General features: G+C 35.4%; 1 protein-coding gene and 1 pseudogene across 4 annotated transcripts in view; one reads left to right on the top strand and one right to left on the bottom strand.

Annotated features, from left to right (window-relative positions):
* Window positions 1-26,810, top strand: part of C8H8orf34 (chromosome 8 C8orf34 homolog) — a 480,177-nt gene that overhangs the window by 175,831 nt on the left and 277,536 nt on the right. For 3 of the 4 annotated variants that reach the window (XM_050800254.1, XM_050800253.1, XM_050800252.1), the window contains 2 exons: window positions 4,275-4,447; window positions 9,668-9,834. In XM_050800254.1, the coding sequence (XP_050656211.1) occupies window positions 4,275-4,447; window positions 9,668-9,834 (340 nt within the window). Of the gene's footprint in view, window positions 1-4,274; window positions 4,448-9,667; window positions 10,325-26,810 lie in introns of those variants that run through there. The other variant, XM_050800255.1, reaches the window with a different exon arrangement.
* LOC126960579 (40S ribosomal protein S15a-like) lies at window positions 7,989-8,380 on the bottom strand (annotated as a pseudogene).

Genomic DNA, 26,810 nt, shown 5'->3' with positions numbered 1-26,810 from the left:
ACATCCTGAATATCACACCATTTATTCTCTCTCTGTGCTCTACTTTTCAATAGCAGTACATCTACCGTTGCATTTGATTTCCTAGTAAGCAACCAAGGAGTTCGTTCTGATTTTGTACTGCTCTCAACTTTCTGTTCATACCCAACTCTAAAACCTTCTTCACTCTTTGACTTACAGTGCCTAAACTCATCTATTTCTGTTGTTCCAGTGGTCAATTTCTTTGTTCATTTCTGTGTTTCAAGTCCCATCTACTTTGAGCCTATAGTTAGACAAATCTCCAAGCCCAATTCTGCCCCATATGTAAATGAGATTAATAACATTGAATTAATTATTCAACCTTTTAAATATAATATATATATAATGAAACTTTATAGGATAAAAACTGCACTGTCAATTCCCTGTTATGTTACTCTGCCCTTATTGACTACCATGTATCTATTCTTACTCAATTTGTGCGTTCCACAGTGATACATCAAATATATAGAAATGATTTGAATACAGTCCACACTCTTAAATAATTGTATCTGGCTTATACACAGAATTTTATGGTTTATCTGTGTCCCAAACCTCAGCATCACCCAATATACCCATGAAACAACCCTACATGTACATCTCCTGAATCCAAAATTTAAAAAAGGAAGAAAGCACAATTTATATTGAAGTTTGGTCATGTCCCTCGGTGAGACTACCACTGCTGAATCTGGTCCATGTTGAGCTTCAGCTTCCTCTTCTCCGAACTAGTATATTTAATTACAAAACACACATGTGGGGCCATTTTTATATATATATACAGTTATATATAATCTTATTTTGTACTTTCCATGTTTGTATCTTTTCCCTCAAAATAAACAGAATAGCAATGAAAAACCTTTAGAATATGGATCATAGACTAAATACATTCAATGTGCTTCCCCTGACCCTCCCTTTAAGGCCTTAAATAGCAGACAGCCTCTAGTATATCAAGCCAGAAAAAGATGCCAACTCTCCAAACTCAAAGTCCAAGGTAGATTTAATGAACATTCGGTTGTTGACTTTTGATTTAGCATTACAATTTGTGGCCGGGCGCAGTGGTTCACGAAAGTAATCCCAGCACTTTGGGAGGCCAAAGTGGGTGGATCACAAGGTCAAGAGATCGAGACCATCCTGGCCAACATGGTGAAAGCCCATCTCTACTAAAAATACAAAAATTAGCTGGGCATGGTGGTGCACACCTGTAGTCCCAGCTATTTGGGAGGCCGAGGCGAGGGAATCACTTGAATCTGGGAGGCAGAGGTTGCAGTTAGCCAAGATTGCGCCACTGCACTCCAGCCAGCGACAGAGCAAGACTCCATCTCAAAAAAAAAAAAAAAAAAATTGTAAGTATGCAAAAAAAAGTGGTAGATACAGGGGAATATGTTACATAAATTGTGATTTAAAGAACAGTGGCAATCAAGGGTCTGGTTTTATTCTTTTCTCATACATTGTACGATGATAAAATGTGCTTCAAAATGAAAAATATTGTGTGAGTCATTTCTGGTATGCATTTATTGTAAAACTATGATCAAGCATATTAAAGTAAGAATTAAAAGATGCAGATCTAAGGCTTAGCTTTCCCATTTAATATAAGTGATTGTTTGAAGTATCGGATTCTTTAGCTTTCTTTGGTCTTTTTGTATGAGACCTTGACATTTAAAGTAATAGTGCCCATTGCTGACTTAATTTTAAACATAAACATAAACTTGGGCACTTACATCATGCAACATACAGTACTTTCTGGTCAGTCAGGAGATGAAGAACACACCTGTATTACTTTTGAAAAGTTATGGAAATTAAATCACAAATACACAAATATGAGTGTATATATAATAGTTTTTTTCTCAGAGACCTCAGCTCACTGAGAATACATCCACACACAACATTCAATACACAGTGACACACAGCAATTCTATTTTAAAAGCCCACAACGCAGAGCCTGTTAAATTACTTTTGCTATTCTCCAATAAAAGAAGTATAGAAATTGAGAGTGAGTATTTAGTGAATTTTGTAGCAATCCGATATTTGTTGAATGAAAACAAATTTAAAACCCTTGGCTTATGTTTTATATGACTTTGTTTTGTAAAGATTGTTGTTTATGATTATTGGTTTTCATCGTTTTTTATGAAAATATTGGTCCTGAGGGTTTGAAAATTAAAGCAAAACAAATTTTAAAAAATGGTCTTTCACCGGGGGGTAGAGGGGGAAGAATTTTATGGTTTAACTATGTTATTTACTAATTCATTTGATACAATAGGCTTTATAATTCTTATCATCCCCATTTTAAAATTGGAGAAAATGAAATTCAAGAAATAAGTAACATTGTAAAGTCTCACAGATGGAAAAGTATTCTGAAGTTGTAAATCTGTTTATAGATTTTTAAATTCAAAAACATGTCTTCACAATCATCTGCTTTCAAAAGTAAATATACATTTAAAATTGAACAGTATTGTTAATTTTAATTTCTGTACTTCAAATAATATTAAATTATGGCAAATGCACATGCCCTTCTGATTTTTTTAAAACATTCATTTGATTGCATTATTTTACAGCTGAAATCCATTGTAGTGCTTTAATTTTCTGATGTGGGGAATGTAAGTATAGAAAGAGTTCAGATTACCTGCTAAGTTTTACAAACACTGGTTCTAAAATGTATCTGCTATATTTTCATGTAGGTTGGATTAAAATTAAGATATCTAGTTCCTTTCTGTCACTTGCTATTACTTGGAGAAATGCTTATCAAATATGTCCTAAATCGTATTTCATGTGTTGCTTTTGGTATTATATTTGTATGTTGATTATATATTATATTGTATTATTATAAGATTATATTGCATTATATTCTGTACTGAAATGTAGAGTATGTTGTGAAGTCTGAAGACTCAGAACACCATCTGAATTTGTAATTTTTTTTATTTTTTTATTTTATTTTTGTTTTTAAGACAGAGTCTTGCTCTGTTGCCCAGGCTGGAGTGCAGGGGCATGATCTCGGCTCACTGCAAGCTCCGCCTCCCAGGTTCACGTCATTCTCCTGCCTCAGCCTCCTGAGTAGCTGGGACTACAGGCACCTGCCACCACGCCTGGCTCATTTTTTGTTTTTGTGTTTTTAGTAGAGATGGGGTTTCACCGTGTTAGCCAGGATGGTCTCCATCTCCTGACTTCATGATCTGCCTGCCTCGGCCTCCCAAAGTGCCGGGATTACAGGCGTGAGCCACCACGCCTGTCCCACCGTCTGAATTTTTAAAGAACTGTTCAAGACTATTGTAATAGTAAAATTTATCACTAAACATATTTAAGCAAGGCCTATATTTTTCAGCTGAAGAGGCATTAAAAATATATTTTCTCATATTTACTGTAGAATGTAGAAATGATGTTGCAATGCAAAAAGAAGAAACTAAAATCACCTGTAGTTCCTTCATTCAGATAAAGGCACTATTACATTGTGATCTTATTCACCATTGTTTTCCTCAGCAAGCAAGCAGTTCTTTGCCTGTAGCAAGTCTTAATAAAGGTTAGAGAATGAAGAAATGAATGAATTAGTGAACGAGAAACGGATATACACTCATATGAATTTTTTAAACAAAAGCTAGATTATACTATGAGTATTGCTTTTTAACTTGTCCTTTTTTCACATAACAAAAAATCGCTAGCAATTACATGTATTCTGTATTCTGCTACAGTAGCATTTTAATAGCTGTATCGTATCCTAGTCTATGAAAACAGATTACTAACATTTGTTGAATTAGTATAATATATCTGCCATTGATATTGCCCTGTTTCGAATTTCTACTGGATCCCGAAATGTCTAAAATGCTTTGCAATTGGAAGCAATACGCCCTTCGAGCCCTATCTCTTCTTGTCCCTGTCCCCTGACCCCAACCCAGTTTCCACCTGGGCCATTATTTACTATTTCCCAGCAGTGACACCAAGCTGTCTCCCTATGTGGGCCGCCCTGTTTACAACACACTCTTCCTTCTGCCTTGAATGCTCATCCCACACCTCTTTCCTGAGAGCACACATGCAGCCTTCCAAATTCAAAGCAAAGATTTCACTCCTGGGTCCTTTATCACAGTGACCTCAGGAATTAACATAAATCACATAGAACAAACTATCTAGTAGAGTTGGAGGAAACTGAAGTTTTATTTCAATTCAGAAAGACAAAAAGCATTTGACAGTCAAATCTCTAGGCAACTTTATTTCCCTGTTGTCCTGTTAATAAGAAAAAAGTCATCTAAGACAGCATATTCTTTTCTTCTCTTCAGGAAACAGTGGCATTTAATTCTTCTATTCTGAGGCCCCGTGTGATTGGAGAATGGATTGGTAGAGAAGAAAATGATGCTGATCCCCTTGCCGCTGAAATGCTACAGCCTCCAATTCCAAGAAGCAAAAATGACCAATGGGAAAGTGAAGATAGTGGCTCTAGCCCTGCAGGAAGGTGAGATGAGCTAGCTGTCTGCTGAGATTCTATATTACTAGTCATTAAAAGGTAAAGGGAAAATAAACCCAAGTGGTTTTTATGAAATCCCTTTTAGTAATTTTTTATGAAAATTATGTTAGTCTATACATAGGATACAAACATCAATTGCTATCTCTTAAAATGAGGGTTTCAGACCTGCTTTGGGGTTTTGGTGTTGATTTTTTTTCTTCAAATCTAGATCACCATGTCTTTGCTACTGAAACCAAATAGAGAAATAATTTCAAGGATATGCTGCCAGTCAAGACCTACTATAATACTGAACAGAGAGTGGCTGGCTGTTAAGAATTGGAGAGGGGGGACTTCTGATGTACCAGAAAGATATTGTTAATCATCAGGGATAATAAAAGTATTAAATGTATAATAGACCATAGGAGGCAAAGTTAATATTGACCATAAAGAGAGAGAAACCTTAGTTAGAACGATTAAAGTTTAGAGTTGATAACTATGATTGAATATATTTATTAATATTTTCTTTGTATAATTTTTGAAACTACCATTATTTGTAAATGTGAAAGTCTATACTTTCATTTCACTCAGACCCCTGATGCTCAAAATGGTGGCAGGAAGTTTACCTTAAGTGCCCATGTGCTGGTAATAGTGAATTAATGTTGAATTGTCCAGATCTTATTTATTGGGAAAACTATATTCAGAGTAATTTTTTTTTGTAATACCAGTTGCAATGAGTAAAACTCAAAACAAAAATGAAAACTTCTGCAAAGTATCTGGGATGAAAAATGTCATAGGAGGCATGGCTTAGACAAGACTGTGAAAACAAATACTCATGAATGGAAATGGGACAGGAGCTTAAGCTTTCTGTGAGTGTTACCAGCTGGCCATCACAGAAGAGTTTTTCCTATGCATAGCATAGCCACAGTAACTTGGTATTTTCTATGTTAAATTTAGCAGCAACCAGTAACTATTCTTTGTCAAGGAGAAAATTGTATTTTCTACAATGTAATAGCTTTCAGGGGTTCTTTGTGGTGACTTATCACTTGGCTGGAGGGAAGGAAATTCAGAATACTCATTAATGTGCTTCAGGCCTATAGAAAATTGATTCTATTTCCATAAGAAATAACTTTTAAATTATTTAAATAGTTGAAGTGTCTTGTAAGAGGAGAAGAAAACCATTTATAAAGATCCATTTACCTTCTTTGTGAAATGCCAGATCAATTTCATCTGTCAATGAGAGTAATTTTTTTAATACCAGGCTTATAAAACCTACTAGACCTTTATCTTTATTCATTGGTAAATCTTTAGTTCTTAAATGTAAAATTGAGAAATGTCAACTTTCATTTTACTTTCATTTAGTCATAATAATAATCAGAACTATTTATTGCAAGTGTTAGTGCTTCTATTTTCTTCCTAGCTTCAGTGAGCTCTTATTCCTGCTTGAATACTCAATAAGGGAGAACTTTTTCTCTAATCCTAGTGGACTCCCTTACCTAGAAAACTCAGTCCATGAACATGTCTCTTAAATGTTTGTCTTAATTTTTTTCTTTATTTTTCTGTCTTTAAATTATAAATTGAGGTATTACACTATGACAGAAAAGAGCTGGTGAAATTCTGCTCAGGTGCCCCCATTAGAATAGAAAGAATGCATGCATATCTGAATTAAATTTCAAGAACAGCAGTAAACTATGGGCTAGAAACTATATTTTCTCCATCTCCTAATGCAAAACAGGATTTTTGAATTTATACCAGCAACTCACACAGCATTAGATTTGATTTGGATCAAGCAGAAAGGGTTGGAGAAAATTTTTTAATGACTCCAGAGTCTGTAACTATAGTATTAGCTTTTACACTTAAATAGAAATGAACCTGTACTATACTTTAATGACCAACTGACAAAATCATATCCTAGACTCCTGAAAGAGAAAGCTTAATTTTCAAGCATGACTCCATCCATTTTTCACCCCACCCTCTCCACTGGGGCTGGCACATTTTTGTTGTCATTTAACATCTGTTACATGAGTGACAAAGGCACAGGCTGACGCTAGGCATCTGCTAAATAAAGCTTATTGACAAGAAGAACTGTTTATAGTCTTATCTTTATTTCTTGCAGCCTTTTCTATCTCAATTTTTCTCTATTGTGTATTAAGTCTTACTCAAATGGCTACTGCAATGCTCCATCTTTGTTACATAGCCAGCTTTCCTTTTCCTGCAGAATAATAGACACATGATAGGCTAGAATTTCACCATTAGATTAGAAGGACTTAAATAAATGACATAATAAACCTTGAGAGCTTTATGGGTAGAAGCTTACCCCCTTTTTTTAATGATGTACTGTATGTGAACTTCTTCCCGTAGGTCCCCCAAACATGACGTTGTATGAAGAGGTCAAGACGTACATTACAAATAGCTTGATACAAATGACACCTGAAGCATTAAGTGATAGTTAGAAAAGAAATTGTGAGGGTGATAAAGGGAAACTAGTAGAATAAGACAAGAGATACTAACATGGAGTCCTGCCACATCTTTCTTAGATTCTCAAAGCACTTCAGAATTGAGTGCTTAAGAAAGAAATTAAAGCATTTGAGCAAGAAAAGTGAGAGGAATTCACCAAAGAGAGAGGTGAATGTGTTGGGAAATGATTGAAGGTTTTCTGTGATTGTCAAATCCTACCAATTGGTATCAATTCCTATGGCTTGCCTAGCTATTTAGTGGGAAAACATATACATTCATTGCACATTTAGAGTTATTAAAAATAATCCCACATTTATAATATAAATGTAAACAAAAATTGAGTTTAATAAGCCTATATAATCTTATTTTAAGCCATCTTAATTAAACTTTGCAGTAGCTGAGTAATAGATTTTCTAAAATTACTTGTTAAATTGTAATGTGAATTTATAAATAGGCTCATCAGGCCTTGAAGCCTAATGAAGTTCCTCTACAGCTGAACCACCTTATTGAAACAAAATAATATCCATAAATACTGTAGATCTGGTGAATTGGCTTTATTTCTTAAGTGAACACGGTTATTAGATTGAAAATATGTCATAAAATAAAGAGAAAATTTTATAATTTAGAAATGTGTATGAAATATTAAAATAAAAGCTAAATTCACTGCCCATTAAGAAGTTTTCTTTCCATTAAAACTCATAATTGCTTCTAACATATCTGTGAATAAAACCTGGAAATGGTCTCCTTCCTTTTAGAATTTTTTCTATTGGCAGAAAGAGACAAGCAGTAAACAAGCGAATATACAAATATATGCCGTAAATTCAACTAGTGATAGGTATGATGGAAAATAAATCAAATTTAGTAATTTAGAAATAATCTAACATGCAAATTTAAGCATAAATAATTTTAATTGATTTATACGTCATCTGGCAAAGAAACCAAAGAACAGAAGTCTTGAAAATATCTAAAACACACAAAAATTATACCTCATAACTTATAAATTTCTTAATTCCTTTTTTCGTACAAGTTCAATCCAAAACAAATTTCTTTTTTGTTTCCCCTTGATGCATTTTATTTGTAAGTATGTATTACATCCCTAGAAAAAGAATCCCAGGATTTTCCCTCCTGTGTGTTTTCGTCTTGCTTCTTTGTGGTCCACAGTGCCAGCTGAGGTTGTCAGTACAATGAAACCAAACTGGTCAGATGGGAGCAGATTATGCTGCCATTTTTTTAGATCTTTGAGTTGCACATGAAACCTGGGGCTGATCACTCCACACTTGTTTAGCCTGCCTGCAAGGTTCACAACAATCTTTCCAACTCTGTGATCATCAATGATTTCAGATTCGCCCGTGGAACCATGCTTCGTCATCACAGTGAGAAACTGGACGATGACTTGGAGCATGACTTGATAAGAACCTGGTGTTTGTCTCTCTTTTTAGCATTGTGGATGCTCCTGAGAATATCAGCCAGGACATTCATGTGGACCATTGTGGCAGTACGGGAAGATGGCAGCAGGAAGAGAGAAATTTCTGTCTTTTTTTTTTTTTTTTTTGAGACAGAGTCTCATTCTGTCACCCAGGCTGGAGTGTAGTGGTGTTATCTTGGCTCACTGCAACCTCCACCTCCCAGTTCAAGTGAGCCTCCCACTTTAGCCTCCTGAGTAGCTGGGACTACAGGTGCTCCCCACCATGCCCGGCTAATTTCTTTTAAATTTTTTGTAGAGATGGGGTTTCACTATGCTGCCCAGGCAGGTCTTTTATTCCGGGGTTCAAGCAATCCACCCATCTCGGCCTCCCAAAGTGCTGGGATTACAGGCATGAGCCACCATGCCTGGCCAAGACAACTTTCTTTTTAAAACCAAAAGAGCATACATTTAATTTCAGATCATTGATGATGTCATTTCGACAGGTTCAAATTTTTATTTTTATTTATTTAGTATTCATTTGCTTTTGTTAATACCAGGTAATGTGCTAGATACTGGATAAGACCGACATGACAAAATATCCTAGACTCAAAGGAATTGCTTAAAAGTGGAGGAGAATGATTTTTAAAAAGTTTTATTTCTGCTCAGTTCACACAATGCTAGGTATATGACAAGCACTTAAGTGTCTGCTAAACTGATTCTAAAAACATCATATTTAGATCTGCTTAAAAATAGCTCTTGTGCATAAAAATCTATATGCAACAATTGAGTGTGAAACTTTTCATGATCTCTTCAACTTCCAAGGGTTTAGCATGAAGAGCTCCCTTTAATTAATGACTGGAGTCAAAAAAAGGGCACAGGTTCAGCCTACAAGACTGTGAGGGTGAACTCAACAAGTTTAGGAGGTAGTCCAAGAAATCATCCAATTTTTCACCAAAAAGAATGCATGGAATCAGATCTTAATATAATAGTTTAAAGTATTTATTTCATTGAAAGTGTTTTCCTTAACATGCATTTGCTTTGTAAATCAAGGACTAATAATCTGGACTTTCTAGCTCTTCTTTAAAAATCAGAAGACTCATCGAGTAGACTTTAATTTCCACATGGCAACAGTAGGTAGGAGTAAATTAGCACCTGCCCTCTTAAGTGAGCCAAATATCAGTTTCCCCATACTCACTTGGGAATTCTTTTGCAAGACACATGGGTGTCCAAGAAAGATGATATTTCCATTATCCTTGGAGAAAACTTTAGTAACATGTCCACATATGTGTGTAATAAAATAACCAAAAGGAAATTTGTTTGTAGATTTTCTTTACTTATCACAGCTAATTAACATTTAAATATTTCTTCAGCTTAAAGATGGAGCCTAAGAACAAAGGGTTAAAACAGCAGCAACAGCAACATAAGAAACTCCTGGCCGCAATGCTCTCTCAAGATTCTTTTGAGTCCATCCACAGCCCTACCCCATCTGTAACAGAAGAAGATATTGATAATGAAGATGATGCAATGGAATTGCTGGGTAATTTTAAAAATTAATAATTTCTCATTTTCTTCTCTGGCATTGTAAAAAATATGTAGTGATTAAGAGATTTTAGAAGTTTTGAATAGCCTTGTCTTAGGGAAAAGAAACCATTTGGTACACATTTTATTTACATTAGACTCTCATAAAGTTGCATGTAAGAACTAAATTGAAACACCCTAAGCATGTGAATATTTATTAGACTGTATTTTGTGCTTTGTGTATGCTGCACATTGCCTTCTGACTACGTAATGAAGCTTTATTCTGTGTGCACCTGTGATCAAAATTCAAGTCTTTCTGCTTTAATCTCTGATAATAATTGCCTTGTTTACATCTATTGTCTATAAAATATACCCAAAGTACATATTTCAGCTCTCACCCCAAAATGTCCCCCTGTTATTTTGAGGATGCTTTAGAAAAATAGAATAAAGTTGAAAGGGACAGATAGTAAATTAGTGTTTTATGTTTTCCATAAATGACAGGAACATTTGCAGAGATTTCAAAGTTTCTTCAGGTCTGTTACTTTCATGAAAACCTTATTAATCTTGTATATGTAAGATATCTTTTTATATTTTTAATGTAGTATGTGTATGTTTTTGCATCATCAGAAATCTCTTCATATATATTTTTAAACTGAACTTCTCTTTGGAACATCATTTTTCTGAAGGAAGAAAATGAAATGTTATTTCAGAGTGATCCACATATAAAACAGTGAGTTTTTAAGTCAGTGGTATCAATTATTCTGTTAAAAATAAAGAGTAAAATTTTTAAATACTCCATAACAATATACTATTGTGTTTTATTTAGAAAGAGAATAAATAATATAATTATTTGAAAGCCTTAAACACATTTTACATATAGAATATGGAATCTCAGAAAACTATAGGCCATTTTCTGAAGTTTTTGTTAAAACATGAGATTCCTTGGTTTTAAGTGTTTATGGCAGTAAAATGCTATCATTATAAAAAATGATATATTGTCTTCCCACATAGGCCTACAAAGATTTTATTTAGTCCATGGTGACAGGTTTGAAAGATATTTTCTGATGCTGTAAAAACTGCATTCATGCTGGCATTAAGGAGACTGTATCATGGCGTTTTCATTACGTGCTGTTGGTCTCTTCCAATTGGGTCTTTTCCTCACCTCCAAATCATTAACATGGCAAACGTGCCCTATGTGGCAGTGGTAGCGTCATTCAGCAAACATTTACTGAGCACTTACTATATGCTAGCACTTGGCGTGGGCCTGGGAACATAAAAGTAAAATCATTATCATCTGTGTTTGAAGGAATTTTATATTGTAATGTTCAAGATACAAACGTAAATACGTCATTACCTGCGCCAACTGGATGAAGCACATGGTTGTATATAGGGGTAACAGCTAAAGCAGAGGTAAGGGATGGTGATCCAGGAATGTTTCCTAGAGAAGCTGATTCCTCTGGCTAGTCCTGAAAAGCAAATAGATGTAAATTCAGCAGGCGGGGTGTGGTCTTTGTAGGTTTGCTCACGTAGGTGTGGGCTGCTTTGTGATTGTGCTCCATAACTACGCCTGTAAATGGTTCCTCTGCTTTGGACAGTAGCAGGGAAGGGGCAAGTGAGATCCAGGGTTTCTTTCAGGAGATGCAGGTGTTCACTCCATGCTGGTACTCCCTAGATCTCAGCTGCCCTGACTGAAGGTTCTAGTCTCCCAAGCTGAAGACCAAGGATTGAGTCTTGGAGACTATCTAATGATGAGCAATTAATAACCAGTCCTCATTAATTCTTTATTTAGACATTTTAGCCTGTGGTATCAGCAAGTTTAATAATAAGAGATAGTTGAAGGTTTGGACTTTCTCCATGTAATTCCACATATCTCAGCCCAGGTGGCAAGCAGTGTAATAATGTTGGTCTCTAGGTCATGAGATTATCCCTGATAGCTTGGAATGTTACAAGTCCACTGGGCTTTCTCCTAAAATAATACCATATTCAATTTCCTGCTTTTGAAACCAATTCCAGTGAAACACATGTGATTGTGTCTATTTGAGAAAAATAAGCTAAGTTCTTGGAAATTTAAGTGAAATTAAATTTTACAGAGTTTATGTAGAATCATTGTAAGATGCAATAGAGACATCTGATATTTAAAATCTTTTTGAATCTGCAACATTTTGTAGATGAGTTTGCTATAGCTTATGTGTTTTTAAATGTTTAACTTGTCTTTGTTATCTATACCAAGATATAACTGGCTGAAAAATATTTATTATGCATGGAAAGCACTCTGTAAACCTTGTGAAGTGATAAATAAGTGAAACGTATAATTATTAGTTGACATTAATATAAAAAAGGACTATTCCTCAATAAAATTGGTTGATTTGAAGGGAAAAAAATCCTTTTAGTTGAACTAGTAGAAGTTAGTAATAACTATTGACTCTTGTTTTGTTTATTAAGGAAACTATCATTGTTAATATATACTGATTAATATTTAATTATTCACAGTTGTTTAATTATATATTTGTGGATGTCTTTTCTAAATGTTTTAGGCATATGAAAATATTATAGTACAACACCTGTAATTTTTAAGTAGATTAAATATTTTCTGTATGATTGCTTTAAATGCTCCTTATAAATTCACATTACAAAAGTAGCTTAATATGGAATTAATACTTGTCAGATAATAAAACATACAAACTTGTGAATTTTTTTTTTAATTTAAAACTTTTACTTATCAAAACAAAATTTACAACTTTTACTTTTTAAAAGAAGAAAATGAAAAGATAAATGACAGACTAAGAGAAAATGCTCTTAATACATATAACGATTAATAACATAGCATTTTCAACTAGAATACAAGTCAAGAATAAGAAAACAAACACTAATTCAGTGGAGGAAAAGAACATCTTTTCTTTTTTTTTTTTTTTTTAATATGTTCTTTTTATGGACATTTGCATTTTTTAAAAAATTTATTTATTATTATTATACTTTAAGTTGTAGGGTACATGTGCATAACGTGCAGGTTTGTTACATATGTATATTTGTGCCATGTTGCTGTGCTGCACCCATCAACTCGTCATTTACATCAGGTATAACTCCCAATGCAATCCCTCCCCCCTCCCCCCTCCCCATGATAGGCCCCGGTGTGTGATGTTCCCCTTCCTAGGTCCGAGTGATCTCATTCTTCAGTTCCCACCTATGAGTGAGAACATGCGGTGTTTGGTTTTCTGTTCTTGTGATAGTTTGCTAAGAATGATGGATTCCAGCTGCATCCAAGTCCCTACAAAGGACTCAACCTCATCCTTTTTTATGGCTGCATAGTATTCCATGGTGTATATGTGCCACATTTTCTTAATCCAATCTGTCACTGATGGACATTTGGGTTGATTCCAAGTCTTTGCTATTGTGAATAGTGCTGCAATAAACATACGTGTGCATGTGTCTTTATAGCAGCATAATTTATAATCCTTTGGGTATATACCCAGTAATGGGATGGCTGGGTCATATGGTACATCTAGTTCTAGATCCTTGAGGAATCACCATACTGTTTTCCATAATGGTTGAACTAGTTTACAATCCCACCAACAGTGTAAAAGTGTTCCTATTTCTCCACATCCTCTCCAGCACCTGTTGTTTCCTGACTTTTTAATGATCGCCATTCTAACTGGTGTGAGATGGTATCTCATTGTGGTTTTGATTTGCATTTCTCTGATGGCCAGTGATGATGAGCATTTTTTCATGTGTCTGTTGGCTGTATGAATGTCTTCTTTTGAGAAATGTCTGTTCATATCATTTGCCCACTTTTTGATGGGGTTGTTTGTTTTTTTCTTGTAAATTTGTTTGAGTTCTTTGTAGGTTCTGGATATTAGCCCTTTGTCAGATAAGTAGATTGCAAAAATTTTCTCCCATTCTGTAGGTTGCCTGTTCACTCTGATGGTAGTTTCTTTTGCTGTGCAGAAGCTCTTTAATTTAATTAGATCCCATTTGTCAATTTTGGCTTTTGCTGCCGTTGCTTTTGGTGTTTTAGACATGAAGTCTTTGCCCATGCCTATGTCCTGAATGGTACTACCTAGGTTTTCCTCTAGGATTTTTATGGTATTAGGTCTAACATTTAAGTCTCTAATCCATCTTGAATTAATTTTCGTATAAGGAGTAAGGAAAGGATCCAGTTTCAGCTTTCTACTTATGGCTAGCCAATTTTCCCAGCACCATTTATTAAATAGGGAATCCTTTCACCATTTCTTGTTTCTCTCAGGTTTGTCAAAGATCAAATGGCTGTAGATGTGTGGTATTATTTCTGAGGACTCTGTTCTGTTCCATTGGTCTATATCTCTGTTTTGGTACCAGTACCATGCTGTTTTGGTTACTGTAGCCTTGTAGTATAGTTTGAAGTCAGGTAGCGTGATGCCTCCAGCTTTGTTCTTTTGACTTAGGATTGTCTTGGAGATGCGGGCTCTTTTTTGGTTCCATATGAACTTTACAGCAGTTTTTTCCAATTCTGTGAAGAAACTCGTTGGTAGCTTGATGGTGATGGCATTGAATCTATAAATTACCTTGGGCAGTATGGCCATTTTCACGATATTGATTCTTCCTATCCATGAGCATGGTATGTTCTTCCATTTGTTTGTGTCCTCTTTGATTTCACTGAGCAGTGGTTTGTAGTTCTCCTTGAAGAGGTCCTTTACATCCCTTGTAAGTTGGATTCCTAGGTATTTGATTCTCTTTGAAGCAATTGTGAATGGAAGTTCATTCCTGATTTGGCTCTCTGTTTGTCTGTTACTGGTGTATAAGAATGCTTGTGATTTTTGCACATTAATTTTGTATCCTGAGACTTTGCTGAAGTTGCTTATCAGCTTAAGGAGATTTTGGGCTGAGACAATGGGGTTTTCTAAATATACAATCATGTCATCTGCAAACAGGGACAATTTGACTTCTTCTTTTCCTAACTGAATACCCTTGATTTCTTTCTCTTGCCTGATTGCCCTAGCCAGAACTTCCAACACTATGTTGAATAGGAGTGGTGAGAGAGGGCATCCCTGTCTTGTGCCAGTTTTCAAAGGGAATTTTTCCAGTTTTTTGCCCATTCAGTATGATATTGGCTGTGGGTTTGTCATAAATAGCTCTTATTATTTTGAGGTACGTTCCATCAATACCGAATTTATTGAGCGTTTTTAGCATGAAGGGCTGTTGAATTTTGTCAAAAGCCTTTTCTGCATCAATTGAGATAATCATGTGGTTCTTGTCTTTGGTTCTGTTTATATGCTGGATTATGTTTATTGATTTGCGAATGTTGAACCAGCCTTGCATCCCAGGGATGAAGCCCACTTGATCATGGTGGATAAGCTTTTTGATGTGTTGCTGAATCCGGTTTGCAAGTATTTTATTGAGGATTTTTGCATCGATGTTCATCAGGGATATTGGTCTAAAATTCTCTTTTTTTGTTGTGTCTCTGCCAGGCTTTGGTATCAGAATGATGTTGGCCTCATAAAATGAGTTAGGGAGGATTCCCTCTTTTTCTATTGGTTGGAATAGTTTCAGAAGGAATGGTACCAACTCCTCCTTGTACCTCTGGTAGAATTCAGCTGTGAATCTATCTGGTCCTGGACTTTTTTTGGTTGGTAGGCTATTAATTGTTGCGTCAATTTCAGAGCCTGCTATTGGTCTATTCAGGGATTCAACTTCTTCCTGGTTTAGTCTTGGAAGAGTGTAAGTGTCCAGGAAATTATCCATTTCTTCTAGATTTTCCAGTTTATTTGCGTAGAGGTGTTTATAGTATTCTCTGATGGTAGTTTGTATTTCTGTGGGGTCGGTGGTGATATCCCCTTTATCATTTTTAATTGCGTCAATTTGATTCTTCTCTCTTTTCTTCTTTATTAGTCTGGCTAGTGGTCTGTCAATTTTGTTGATCTTTTCAAAAAACCAACTCCTGGATTCATTGATTTTTTTGGAGGGTTTTTTGTGTTTCTATCTCCTTCAGTTCTGCTCTGATCTTAGTTATTTCTTGCCTTCTGCTAGCTTTCGAATGTGTTTGCTCTTGCTTCTCTAGTTCTTTTAATTGCGATGTTAGAGTGTCAATTTTAGATCTTTCCTGCTTTCTCTTGTGGGCCTTTAGTGCTATAAATTTCCCTCTACACACTGCTTTAAATGTGTCCCAGAGATTCTGGTATGTTGTATCTTTGTTCTCATTGGTTTCAGAGAACATCTTTATTTCTGCCTTCATTTCGTTATGTACCCAGTAGTCATTCAGGAGCAGGTTGTTCAGTTTCCATGTAGTTGAGCGGTTTTGATTGAGTTTCTTAGTCCTGAGTTCTAGTTTGATTGCACTGTGGTCTGAGAGACAGTTTGTTATAATTTCTGTTCTTGTACATTTGCTGAGGAGTGCTTTACTTCCAATTACGTGGTCAATTTTGGAGTAAGTATGATGTGGTGCTGAGAAGAATGTATATTCTGTTGATTTGGGGTGGAGAGTTCTATAGATGTCTATTAGGTCTGCTTGCTGCAGAGATGAGTTCAATTCCTGGATATCCTTGTTAACTTTCTGTCTCGTTGATCTGTCTAATGTTGACAGTGGAGTGTTGAAGTCTCCCATTATTATTGTATGGGAGTCTAAGTCTCTTTGTAAGTCTCTAAGGACTTGCTTTATGAATCTGGGTGCTCCTGTATTGGGTGCATATATATTTAGGATAGTTAGCTCTTCCTGTTGAATTGATCCCTTTACCATTATGTAATGGCCTTCTTTGTCTCTTTTGATCTTTGATGGTTTAAAGTCTGTTTTATCAGAGACTAGTATTGCAACCCCTGCTTTTTTTTGTTCTCCATTTGCTTGGTAAATCTTCCTCCATCCCTTTATTTTGAGCCTATGTGTGTCTCTGCGTGTGAGATGGGTCTCCTGAATACAGCAGACTGATGGGTCTTGACTCTTGATCCAGTTTGCCAGTCTGTGTCTTTTAATTGGAGCATTTAGTCCATTTACATTTAAGGTTAAGATTGTTATGTGTGAACTTGATCCTGCCATTATGATATTAACTGGTTATTTTGCTCGTTAGTTGATGCAGTTTCTTCCTAGCCTCGATGGTCTTTACATTTTGGCATGTTTTTGCAATGGCTGGTACCGGTTGTTCCTTTCCATGTTTAGTGCTTCCTTCAGGGTCTCTTGTGAGGCAGGCCTAGTGGTGACAAAATCTCTAAGCATTTGCTTATCTGTAAAGGATTTTATTTCTCCTTCACTTATGAAACTTAGTTTGGCTGGATATGAAATTCTGGGTTTAAAATTCTTTTCTCTAAGAATGTTGAATATTGGCCCCCACTCTCTTCTGGCTTGGAGAGTTTCTGCCGAGAGATCTGCTGTTAGTCTGATGGGCTTCCCTTTGTGGGTAACCCGACCTTTCTCTCTGGCTGCCCTTAAGATTTTTTCCTTCATTTCAACTTTGGTGAATCTGGCAATTATGTGTCTTGGAGTTGCTCTTCTCGAGGAGTATCTTTGTGGCGTTCTCTGTATTTCCTGGATTTGAATGTTGGCCTGCCCTACTAGGTTGGGGAAGTTCTCCTGGATGATATCCTGAAGAGTGTTTTCCAACTTGGTTCCATTTTCCCCCTCACTTTCAGGCACCCCAATCAGACGTAGATTTGGTCTTTTTACATAATCCCATACTTCTTGCAGGCTTAGTTCATTTCTTTTTCTTCTTTTTTCTTTTGGTTTCTCTTCTCGCTTCATTTCATTCATTTGATCCTCAATCGCTGATACTCTTTCTTCCAGTTGATCGAGTCGGTTACTGAAGCTTGTGCATTTGTCACGTATTTCTCGTGTCATGGTTTTCATCTCTTTCATTTCGTTTAGGACCTTCTCTGCATTAATTACTCTAGCCATCAATTCTTCCACTTTTTTTTTCAAGATTTTTAGTTTCTTTGTGCTGGGTACGTAATTCCTCCTTTAGCTCTGAGAAATTTGATGGACTGAAGCCTTCTTCTCTCATCTCGTCAAAGTCATTCTCCGTCCAGCTTTGATCTGTTGCTGGCGATGAGCTGCGCTCCTTTGCCGGGGGAGATGCGCTCTTATTTTTTGAATTTCCAGCTTTTCTGCCCTGCTTTTTCCCCATCTTTGTGGTTTTATCTGCCTCTGGTCTTTGATGATGGGGATGTACTGATGGGGTTTTGGTGTAGGTGTCCTTCCTGTTTGATAGTTTTCCTTCTAACAGTCAGGACCCTCAGCTGTAGGTCTGTTGGAGATTGCTTGAGGTCCACTCCAGACCCTGTTTGCCTGGGTATCAGCAGCAGAGGCTGCAGAAGATAGAATATTTCTGAACAGCGAGTGTACCTGTCTGATTCTTGCTTTGGAAGCTTCCTCTCAGGGGTGTACTCCTCCCTGTGAGGTGTGGGGTGTCAGACTGCCCCTAGTGGGGGATGTCTCCCAGTTAGGCTACTCAGGGGTCAGGGACCCACTTGAGCAGGGAGTCTGTCCCTTCTCAGATCTCAGCCTCCGTGTTGGGAGATCCACTGCTCTCTTCAAAGCTGTCAGACAGAGTCGTTTGCGTCTGCAGAGGTGTCTGCTGCGTTTGTTTAGTTTACTGTGCCCTGTCCCCAGAGGTGGAGTCTACAGAGACAGGCAGGTTTCCTTGAGCTGCCGTGAGCTCCACCCAGTTCGAGCTTCCCAGCAGCTTTGTTTACCTACTTAAGCCTCAGCAATGGCGGGCGCCCCTCCCCCAGCCTCGCTGCTGCCTTGCTGGTAGATCACAGACTGCTGTGCTAGCAATGAGGGAGGCTCCGTGGGTGTGGGACCCTCCCGGCCAGGTGTGGGATATGATCTCCTGGTGTGCCTGTTTGCTTAAAGCGCAGTATTGGGGTGGGAGTTACCCGATTTTCCAGGTGTTGTGTGTCTCAGTTCCCCTGGCTAGGAAAAGGGACTCCCTTCCCCCTTGCGCTTCCCAGGTGAGGCAATGCCTCGCCCTGCTTCAGCTCTCGCTGGTCGGGCTGCAGCAGCTGACCAGCACCGATCGTCCGGCACTCCCCAGTGAGATGAACCCAGTACCTCAGTTGAAAATGCAGAAATCACCGGTCTTCTGTGTCGCTCGCGCTGGGAGTTGGAGACTGGAGCTGCTCCTATTCGGCCATCTTGCTCCGCCCAACTTGTGAATTTTTAAGATACAATCATTTTAAGCACCTCGGAAATTGGTGCTGTAATTATAGAAGACATTGAATAAAATATCTGTCAAGTCACTTCATGCTCAAATATAAGATATTTTCAAATATTTTAGTACAAATATTTTAGTAATTGTTCTGGCAATTAATGACCACTATGAATAAAATGTTATAGAGAATCTTCACATATTTTTAAAAATTAATAAAATAAAAAATTTTCAAAAATGGAATGACAAGTTACAATGGTAGAATGAGAGATTTATTGCTGGGCATAGTGGCTTAAGCCTGTAATACCAACACTTTGGAAGGCTGAGTTGGGTGGATTGCTTGAGCCTAGGAATTTGAGACCAGCCTGGGAAACATGACGAAAGCTCATCTCTACAAAAATTACTAATATTAGTTGAGTGTGGTGGCATGCACCTGTCGGCCCAGCTATTGGACTGAGTCTGGAAGGTCGAGTTTGTAGTGAGCTGTGGTCGTGCCACTCTAGTCCAGCCTGGGTGACAGAGGGAGACCCTATCTTAAAAAAAAAAAAAAAAAAAAAAAGAAGAAGAAAAAGAAAAGATCTATAAAAATCCCTGTATATTTTACTACATTAATTGTCAGAGAACATTTGAGTAACTTCATTAGTTTAAAAGATATTTCACCTTGGAAACATGTGCCCATCTTTTCTTACATTAGATGCATTTTCATCTTACTCTTGTTGAAAGGCGAGTTTCAGTCATGTTTTTGATTATTCTCTTTATGATTGATATTCATTTAAAAATATCATCAATATTATTTGAAAGATACAACTACTTTTCTTATACATTCTAATATGGGGTATTACTATCCCATACAATTTGTAAAAGTTTATTAAAAATTTATTAAACTTTCTCAGAATTGATGTTGAGGCAAATATCTAAAAATCAAATTCCAAAGATGCTAAAAAGGAAAACAATATTAATTATGTTTTATACTTTTTGGTTGTAGCCTGTAATTATATGAAAATCCAAAATCAAAAGTAAAATTGCATTGCAACAAGGTGATTGCAAGTACATTTTATCTGTTTTAAAATGAATAATCAAGAACAAGTATAATTATACTGGGATTCTTTGCTGAATATAGTCATTGAGTTTCTATTACCTCAACATGTTACCAAATTTTGTAAAATAAAAACAGTTTACTAGAAGGAGTTAACATATTAAGGTGATCATTTGACACTTTTTTTCTTACATTCTGATCAATCTTTATAAAGTAAATACTCACTCTCTGTTCCGTTTTTTAAATTGGAGGCTTCTTAGAGAAGAATGCGCCCACATTGGCAAAATAAGAACATGCTTTTTGCCTAATGAGAAATGAATGCTGTCATTCGGTGATGTAAAATTTCTTTAAAAAGGAGAGAGAGGGAGCACTAAATGTTTAAAGAAAAATCTACCTACCTATGCATGTACCTATAAAGTATGTAAAATAATCTAAAACACAAAGGACTATACATAGAAACTCTTTTTATCTTTTTGTTTCTTTTGATCTTTTGAATATTGGTCATTGGAAGTAAATAGGATAACAGAAAATTTATTACTTTAAAATGAAGTTTCTTCATAAAAAAGATTATTCATAAGAAATCTAAGGACTTTCTTTTTCTTTTCTTTCTTTCCTTTTTTTTTTTTTTTTTCTTTGTAAGAGATGAAATCTTGCTTTGGCTAATGCAGTTTGTATCACTTTCTTATGTCCTCCTTCCTGATATATTTTATAGGAGCACTTGAAAAATGAACTGCTTAGAGTAGGAAAAATCACATAAGTTATGAAATAATTCTAGCACAGACTTGAGAAAACGGTTTCTTTATGATTCATTTTCATCATATTATCGTGTTAAAAAGCTTTATTTAGGATTCTTTCTTTGTTTTTGCTAAATGTGACTCAGTCCCTTTTATTACCTTCTAGATTTACTTGTTTTGTATTTAGAATTGTTTTGTTTTTCATACTATTCATTCTTCACTTTTGTTTCTTTTCAGCAAAATATTAAAACATTTGCAAATGATAGAGATTATCCTTTAAATAAATATAAACCTGCATGGCACCAAAATATATACATCATCCTATGTGATTTACTTTTATGGTGTTTAGTAAGAAATATTGCTTTACTTTTCTGTAGAAAATTTCCAATGGTAAAAATAAATCAACATAGTAGAATAAATGTCAGTAGTTTGAAAGTGAAATCTAAACTCATTAACAAATTATTGACAAATGCCTCTTATCTCAATTATACACCTATTGGAAAATTTCTTTAAGACACAGCCGTTTCCAATATATTTGTGAAAAGAGTTGTTTAAAACCTATTTACCACTTTGAATAAGTTACACGTTTTTTGACACATACCAATAATATAGAATAATATATTTTTTCATGTTTATGTTACAGCTTTTCACTGAGTACCTTGCAAAGGCATGAGACACAGAATGATATGCATATATGGTGGTGTTAGTGGTGTATGGCCAAAGCACCAGCTTATACTCGAATGACCCAGGTCTAGCCCTTATGCTACCTCTTGCTAATATTGTCACCACAGGTAAAAGTAATTAATTGTTAAGTGCTGGTGACTACATATGACCTTGCTACTCCACAGGGATGTTGAGAGGATAAAAAAAAATGAGACATTTCTCTAACGTGCATTTAATTTTTTTCTTTTTGTCATGACTAACAGGAATATTTGACAAAAGACACTAGAATTTCTATACGAAGTTTTTCTTCCAGATAAATTTATATCCTCGAACCCAGATACATTTTGTATGCTATAGACAAAGGAAAAAAGAAAGCTTTCTTTAGCTTTGGGAAATTGCCTACAAACAGCAAAAATCTATGTTTCCCACAACACAATAAAATTAAATACTTGAAAGGATAAGAGGTAAAGCTATATATGTATTTGCAAGCCAAAATGTTGGCTATATCAATACAAAGCACTACATTTTTCATTTTTAACATGGATATTAAAGCAAGGATAGATGATTTGGTTAAGATGTATAGAAAATTATTCTACTGTCTTTCATTTTCTTCTGTGTAAGTGTGTAATTCCTAGGAGGAAAAGAAAAATGTTTTCTGCCTACACATGTATCTCTAGTAGCAAAAGTTGGGCTTAGGGTAGGAAATAAGGTGGAGAGACAAGGAGGTATAGAGAAGTTAGAAATTTGTACTATATGTTTACATGCTTTATGTAAATAAAATTATAAAAGTTGAAAATCTGCAAGCTTAAAAACTTCTTGAATTATATTTTTAAACATGAAAATGTTTGAAGCAGCACAATTTGATGGTTTCACATTAATTCACTGTGTAAACAAACCTCAACTAAATTGAAAAGTAGTGTTACATATTATTAGGGTATTGTTGCTTTTGAAACAAACTTGTCCACTTCAAATGCTTTATAAAATGGTGACGCTATATTTCAAGATCGTTTGTTTAGCCATAGTAATAATTTTCATCTAACTTGACTGAATTTAAATTTTGTATTCTATTTAAAAGTCATTTGAAAGCAGTGCAAAATCATAATTTTACTATAGTTTTCTTCTTGGTTGAAAATGTGCAAAGAAGCGTAATTAATTCAGCAATTAATTGCATTTTAAATCAAAACCAACAGATATTAAAGAAGCATTAAGACTCTTGCTGAACTTATTAAAAATCGAATGTATAACTATAGGGATCCATTTCAATTTTCATATATTACAATATTCCCAACAACTTATTAAAATATCTCTAAATAGAAACCTTAAAATTATTGTAGTTGACTGGGTATGGTGGCTCACGCCTGTAATCCCAGCACTTTGGGACACCGAGTCCGGTGGATCACCTGAGGTCAGGAGTTCAAGACGAGCCTGGCCAACATGACAAAACCGCATCTCTACTAAAAATACAAAAAATTAGCCGGGCATGGTGTCACATGCCGGTAATCCCAGCTACTCAGGACACTGAGGCAGGAGAATCACTTGAACCTGGGAGGCAGAGGTTACAATGAGCCGAGATTATGCCACTGTACTCCACCCTGGGTGACAGAGTGAAACTCTGTCTAAAAAATAATAATAATTGTTATTGAAGTTTAACACTAAATACATGTTAACAGAAGAGTGGGCACAAAACTTGTCAATTATTTTCAACATCTGAAAAATGGAAGCTTTTATGAGGTTTTATTCAAGTATTTTTAAAAAGAATATTATAAACAGATTTTCAGAATCCCAAATGTTAAACTAGTCCTATGTGTGAATTATTTTTGAAACGAAAATCTTATGATTTTTCTTTTAAAAATGTCTTATGTTCAACAATTTCAGAGAGAAAGTAACCATAACAATATTATTTTTTAAAAAATTGCTCTGAAACTATTAAATAGAGGAGCACTAAAGAACAAAACGGAAAAAAAAATAAGTGTTCTAACTGAGATAAAATCTAGTGATTTTATTTTACTTTTCAATTTTTTGGTTTATTTCTGCAAAAAAAATTGAATGTCTTCTTTTAATAAATGATGAATTTCTTATATCCAGTATAAACTTAAAATTTCATATACAACTTTATGTATTTATTTTTTATCTCTGGCACTTAATAACAGAAAAAAACTCATATACAGTTTTAATTTCTTTAAAACTTTTTCAAGAATTGCCAAAAGAGGATTTGTTGAACTAGCTCTTTTTCACTTCTTAAGTGCTGTCATATGCTCTCATAATTACTTTTTAATTACTGACATTTTGGGAGGACTCTGTATTTAAAGAATTTAAAATAGAGGCCAGATATGGCGGCTCATGCCTGTAATCCCAGCACTTTGGGAGGCCAAGGTGGGCAGATCACAAGGTCAGAGTTTGAGAAGAGCCTGGCCAATATGGTGAAACCCTGTCTCTACTATAAATACAAAAAAATTAGCCGAGCGAGGTGGTGCATGCCTGTAATCCCAGCTACTCAGGAGGCTGAAGCAGGAAAATTGCTTGAACCCAGTAGGAGAGGTTGCAGTGAGCCAAAATAGTGCCACTGCACTCCAGCCTGGGCGACAGAGTGAGACTGCGTCTCAAAAAAGAAAAAAGAAAAAAAAAAAAGAAAGAAAGAATTTAAAATAGAGAATTATTAATATGATAAAACAAAGTTTAAATTTATTGCAGGAAATTAATTATATGGAAGAGAAAATAGCATAGTATTAGAAGTAATAACAGCGTGACCTTTGAAGCTTCGCAACTGACCCTAATTATATGATTTAAGGAAAGTAACTTTCTTCCTTCAAGTATCAGTCCATTATCAGAAAAATGGAAGTAATAACAATACTCATATCTTAGGGTTTTGTGAAGGTGAAGTAAAATCATGCATGGAAAGTACTCAGTGTATCTGATAAAGAATTAGAGCTAGTTCCAGGCATGGTGGCTCACACCTGTAATCCTAAAACTTCAGTAGGCATTAGGTGGGATGATTGCTTGAGTTCAGGAGTTCAGGACAAGCCTGGGCAGCATAGAGAGACTTCATATTTACTAAAAATAAAAATAAAAAAAAATTAGGTGTGGTGGTGTATGTCTGTAGTCCCAGCTACTTGGGAGGCTGAGGGGAGAGGATCACTTGAGCCCAGGAGGTTGAGGCTGCAGTAAGCTATGATGGCACCGCTGCACTCCAGCCAGGGCAATAGAGTGAGACTTTGTCTCAGAAAGACAAAAAAAAAAAAAAAAAAAAAAGAATTAGAGCTAGAGAAAAGACTTGTTACTATGATTCATGTCATTTTAATACCAACTGCTCTCCTGTCTTTAGCACATAAGTCTTGTGCATGTTATGAAGTAAGACCATAGAAGTTTGGTCTTAGGGGTTTAAATGCTTAGTCTTATCCTAAATATTTCAGTTAGAAATGCTCCACATAGTTAGAAATTATTTCAACAAGTACCATCTTCTCGATAGTTAAGTCTTACTACTAATTTCTTCCTTTCTTTTAAAGATCACAGACAACTTTCTGAAAAGATCATGGCATAGAACTTGAATTTTCCCTAATGTGTTAGAATGAATCTTGGCCTATTTGCCTATTTAAAGAGTACACTCATTATAAAAGAACATTAGCATGTTCAAATTTTTCATATAGTTTGAACCAATTATTTTAAACAACTTGAAATATTCAAACTTTTTATTTAAAAAGTATCAAAAGGTAAAATCATATATCTGATTTTCTATTGTATGTATATGCATTTGTTTTTATTAGGTTGGTGCAAAAGAAATTGCAGTTTTGCCACTACTGTTAACAGCAATTACTTTTGCACCAACCTAATACAAGGTTACTTGTCTCCCTGATTTATAGTCATAGACACTCCGGGGTTTTCCTGTAGCACGGAAAAGATGGTATTGGGCTTGTAGAAACATACAACTTTATTGGCCCCAATGAATTCCAACTTATAATGGGAATGGAATATGCAGAATTCCAACCCTGCCTCAAAGAAGTAAACATTTTCGAAAGCTTATACAGGCTATACACTACCTTTGTATTACAATGCATTCTCTTCTCACAATACAGAGAATCCACATCTAATAGTATAAGAAATATATCAAGACATGTCAGGGAAAAGGGACAAAACTTTTCCTTTTCTTTTTTTCTCCCAGGTTAAATCTGATTTGCTTATCTTTTCTTTATGGACTTTTTGGCATTTATGATCTGAAACTTTCACGGTTAGCATTGGTAATATTTTGATACCATCTGAGTTCTACATCTTGGTGGCTGAGTTAAGGGCATCTTTTATAGAAAGTAGTTTAAGATAGGAAACATCTTTATTCATATATAGAGTCTAAACACAAAAGTGCCAAACAAGTTCCATGCAACTCTATTTTGATAAGGAAAATTGAAAATGTGAGTGGAGTTATTTTCTAACATAAAGCTTTCAACTGAGAGATAGAAAGTCTTAAAAACATACATTTTATTGGCCGGGCACGGTGGCTCACGCCTGTAATCCCAGCACTTTGGGAGGCCGAGGCAGGTGGATCACGAGGTCAGGAGTTGGAGACCATTCTGGCTAACACGGTGAAACCCCGTCTCTACTAAAAATGCAAAAAAATTAGCGAGGAGTGGTGGCGGGCGCCTGTAGTCCCAGCTACTCAGGAGGCTGAGGCAGGAGAATGGCATGAACCTGGGAGATGGGGCTTGCAGTGAGCCGAGATCACACCCCGGCACTCCAGCCTGGGTGACAGAGCGAGACTCTGTCTCAAAAAAAAAAAAAAAAAAAAAAGCCATACATTTTATTTATTTATTTTTATAATCAGTCTCTGCTTATCCAGGAACATATATATTTTTTAAAACCCACCAAAATCACAAAAGCAATATTTCTTTTACAATAAGGTTTACATTATTTGCTCTAGGTTTAGATTATTGCTCATTATTTCTTTTTCTGCCAAGTAACAAACCTGATTGTTCCTTTAGAAATGTCATTTTGTTTAAAATATACTCTGTAATCATAAAGAGTAATACCATCATAATATACATATTTAAAAACTTATTATTTATTTTCCAAGTTGTATTGTTGCTTTCTCTAGTAAGCAACAGTTTAAGTAATTTTTCCATAAACAAAGAAAACCAAGTGAGAAAAGCCATATATGGTCATTACTGATCTTAAAATTGTTTCAATATCTTAACATTCTTAGTTCTTTCTGCCACTTCAATATTAAAATATGCATAGTATTAACATGCTTTCATGGTTTAATACCTTCCTAATAAGCAAAAAATTTTAGACATATGAACAAAAAATGATGATTTTCTGATAAAACTATTGGCATTTGTAATTCAATATAGGCTAATTTCAGGGTCTTTTAATGTCAATCATCTGGGATTCAAATTTCCTTTTAAATAATATTAATTTTGATTATGAAAAGATATTTAATATAGAAAGCATGGAAATACAGAAGTCAAAA

Source organism: Macaca thibetana, chromosome 8 (genome assembly GCF_024542745.1).
Source record: "Macaca thibetana thibetana isolate TM-01 chromosome 8, ASM2454274v1, whole genome shotgun sequence".
In the NCBI taxonomy this organism is placed as follows: domain Eukaryota; kingdom Metazoa; phylum Chordata; class Mammalia; order Primates; family Cercopithecidae; genus Macaca; species Macaca thibetana.
This window is presented reverse-complemented; position numbering and strand designations above follow the sequence as displayed.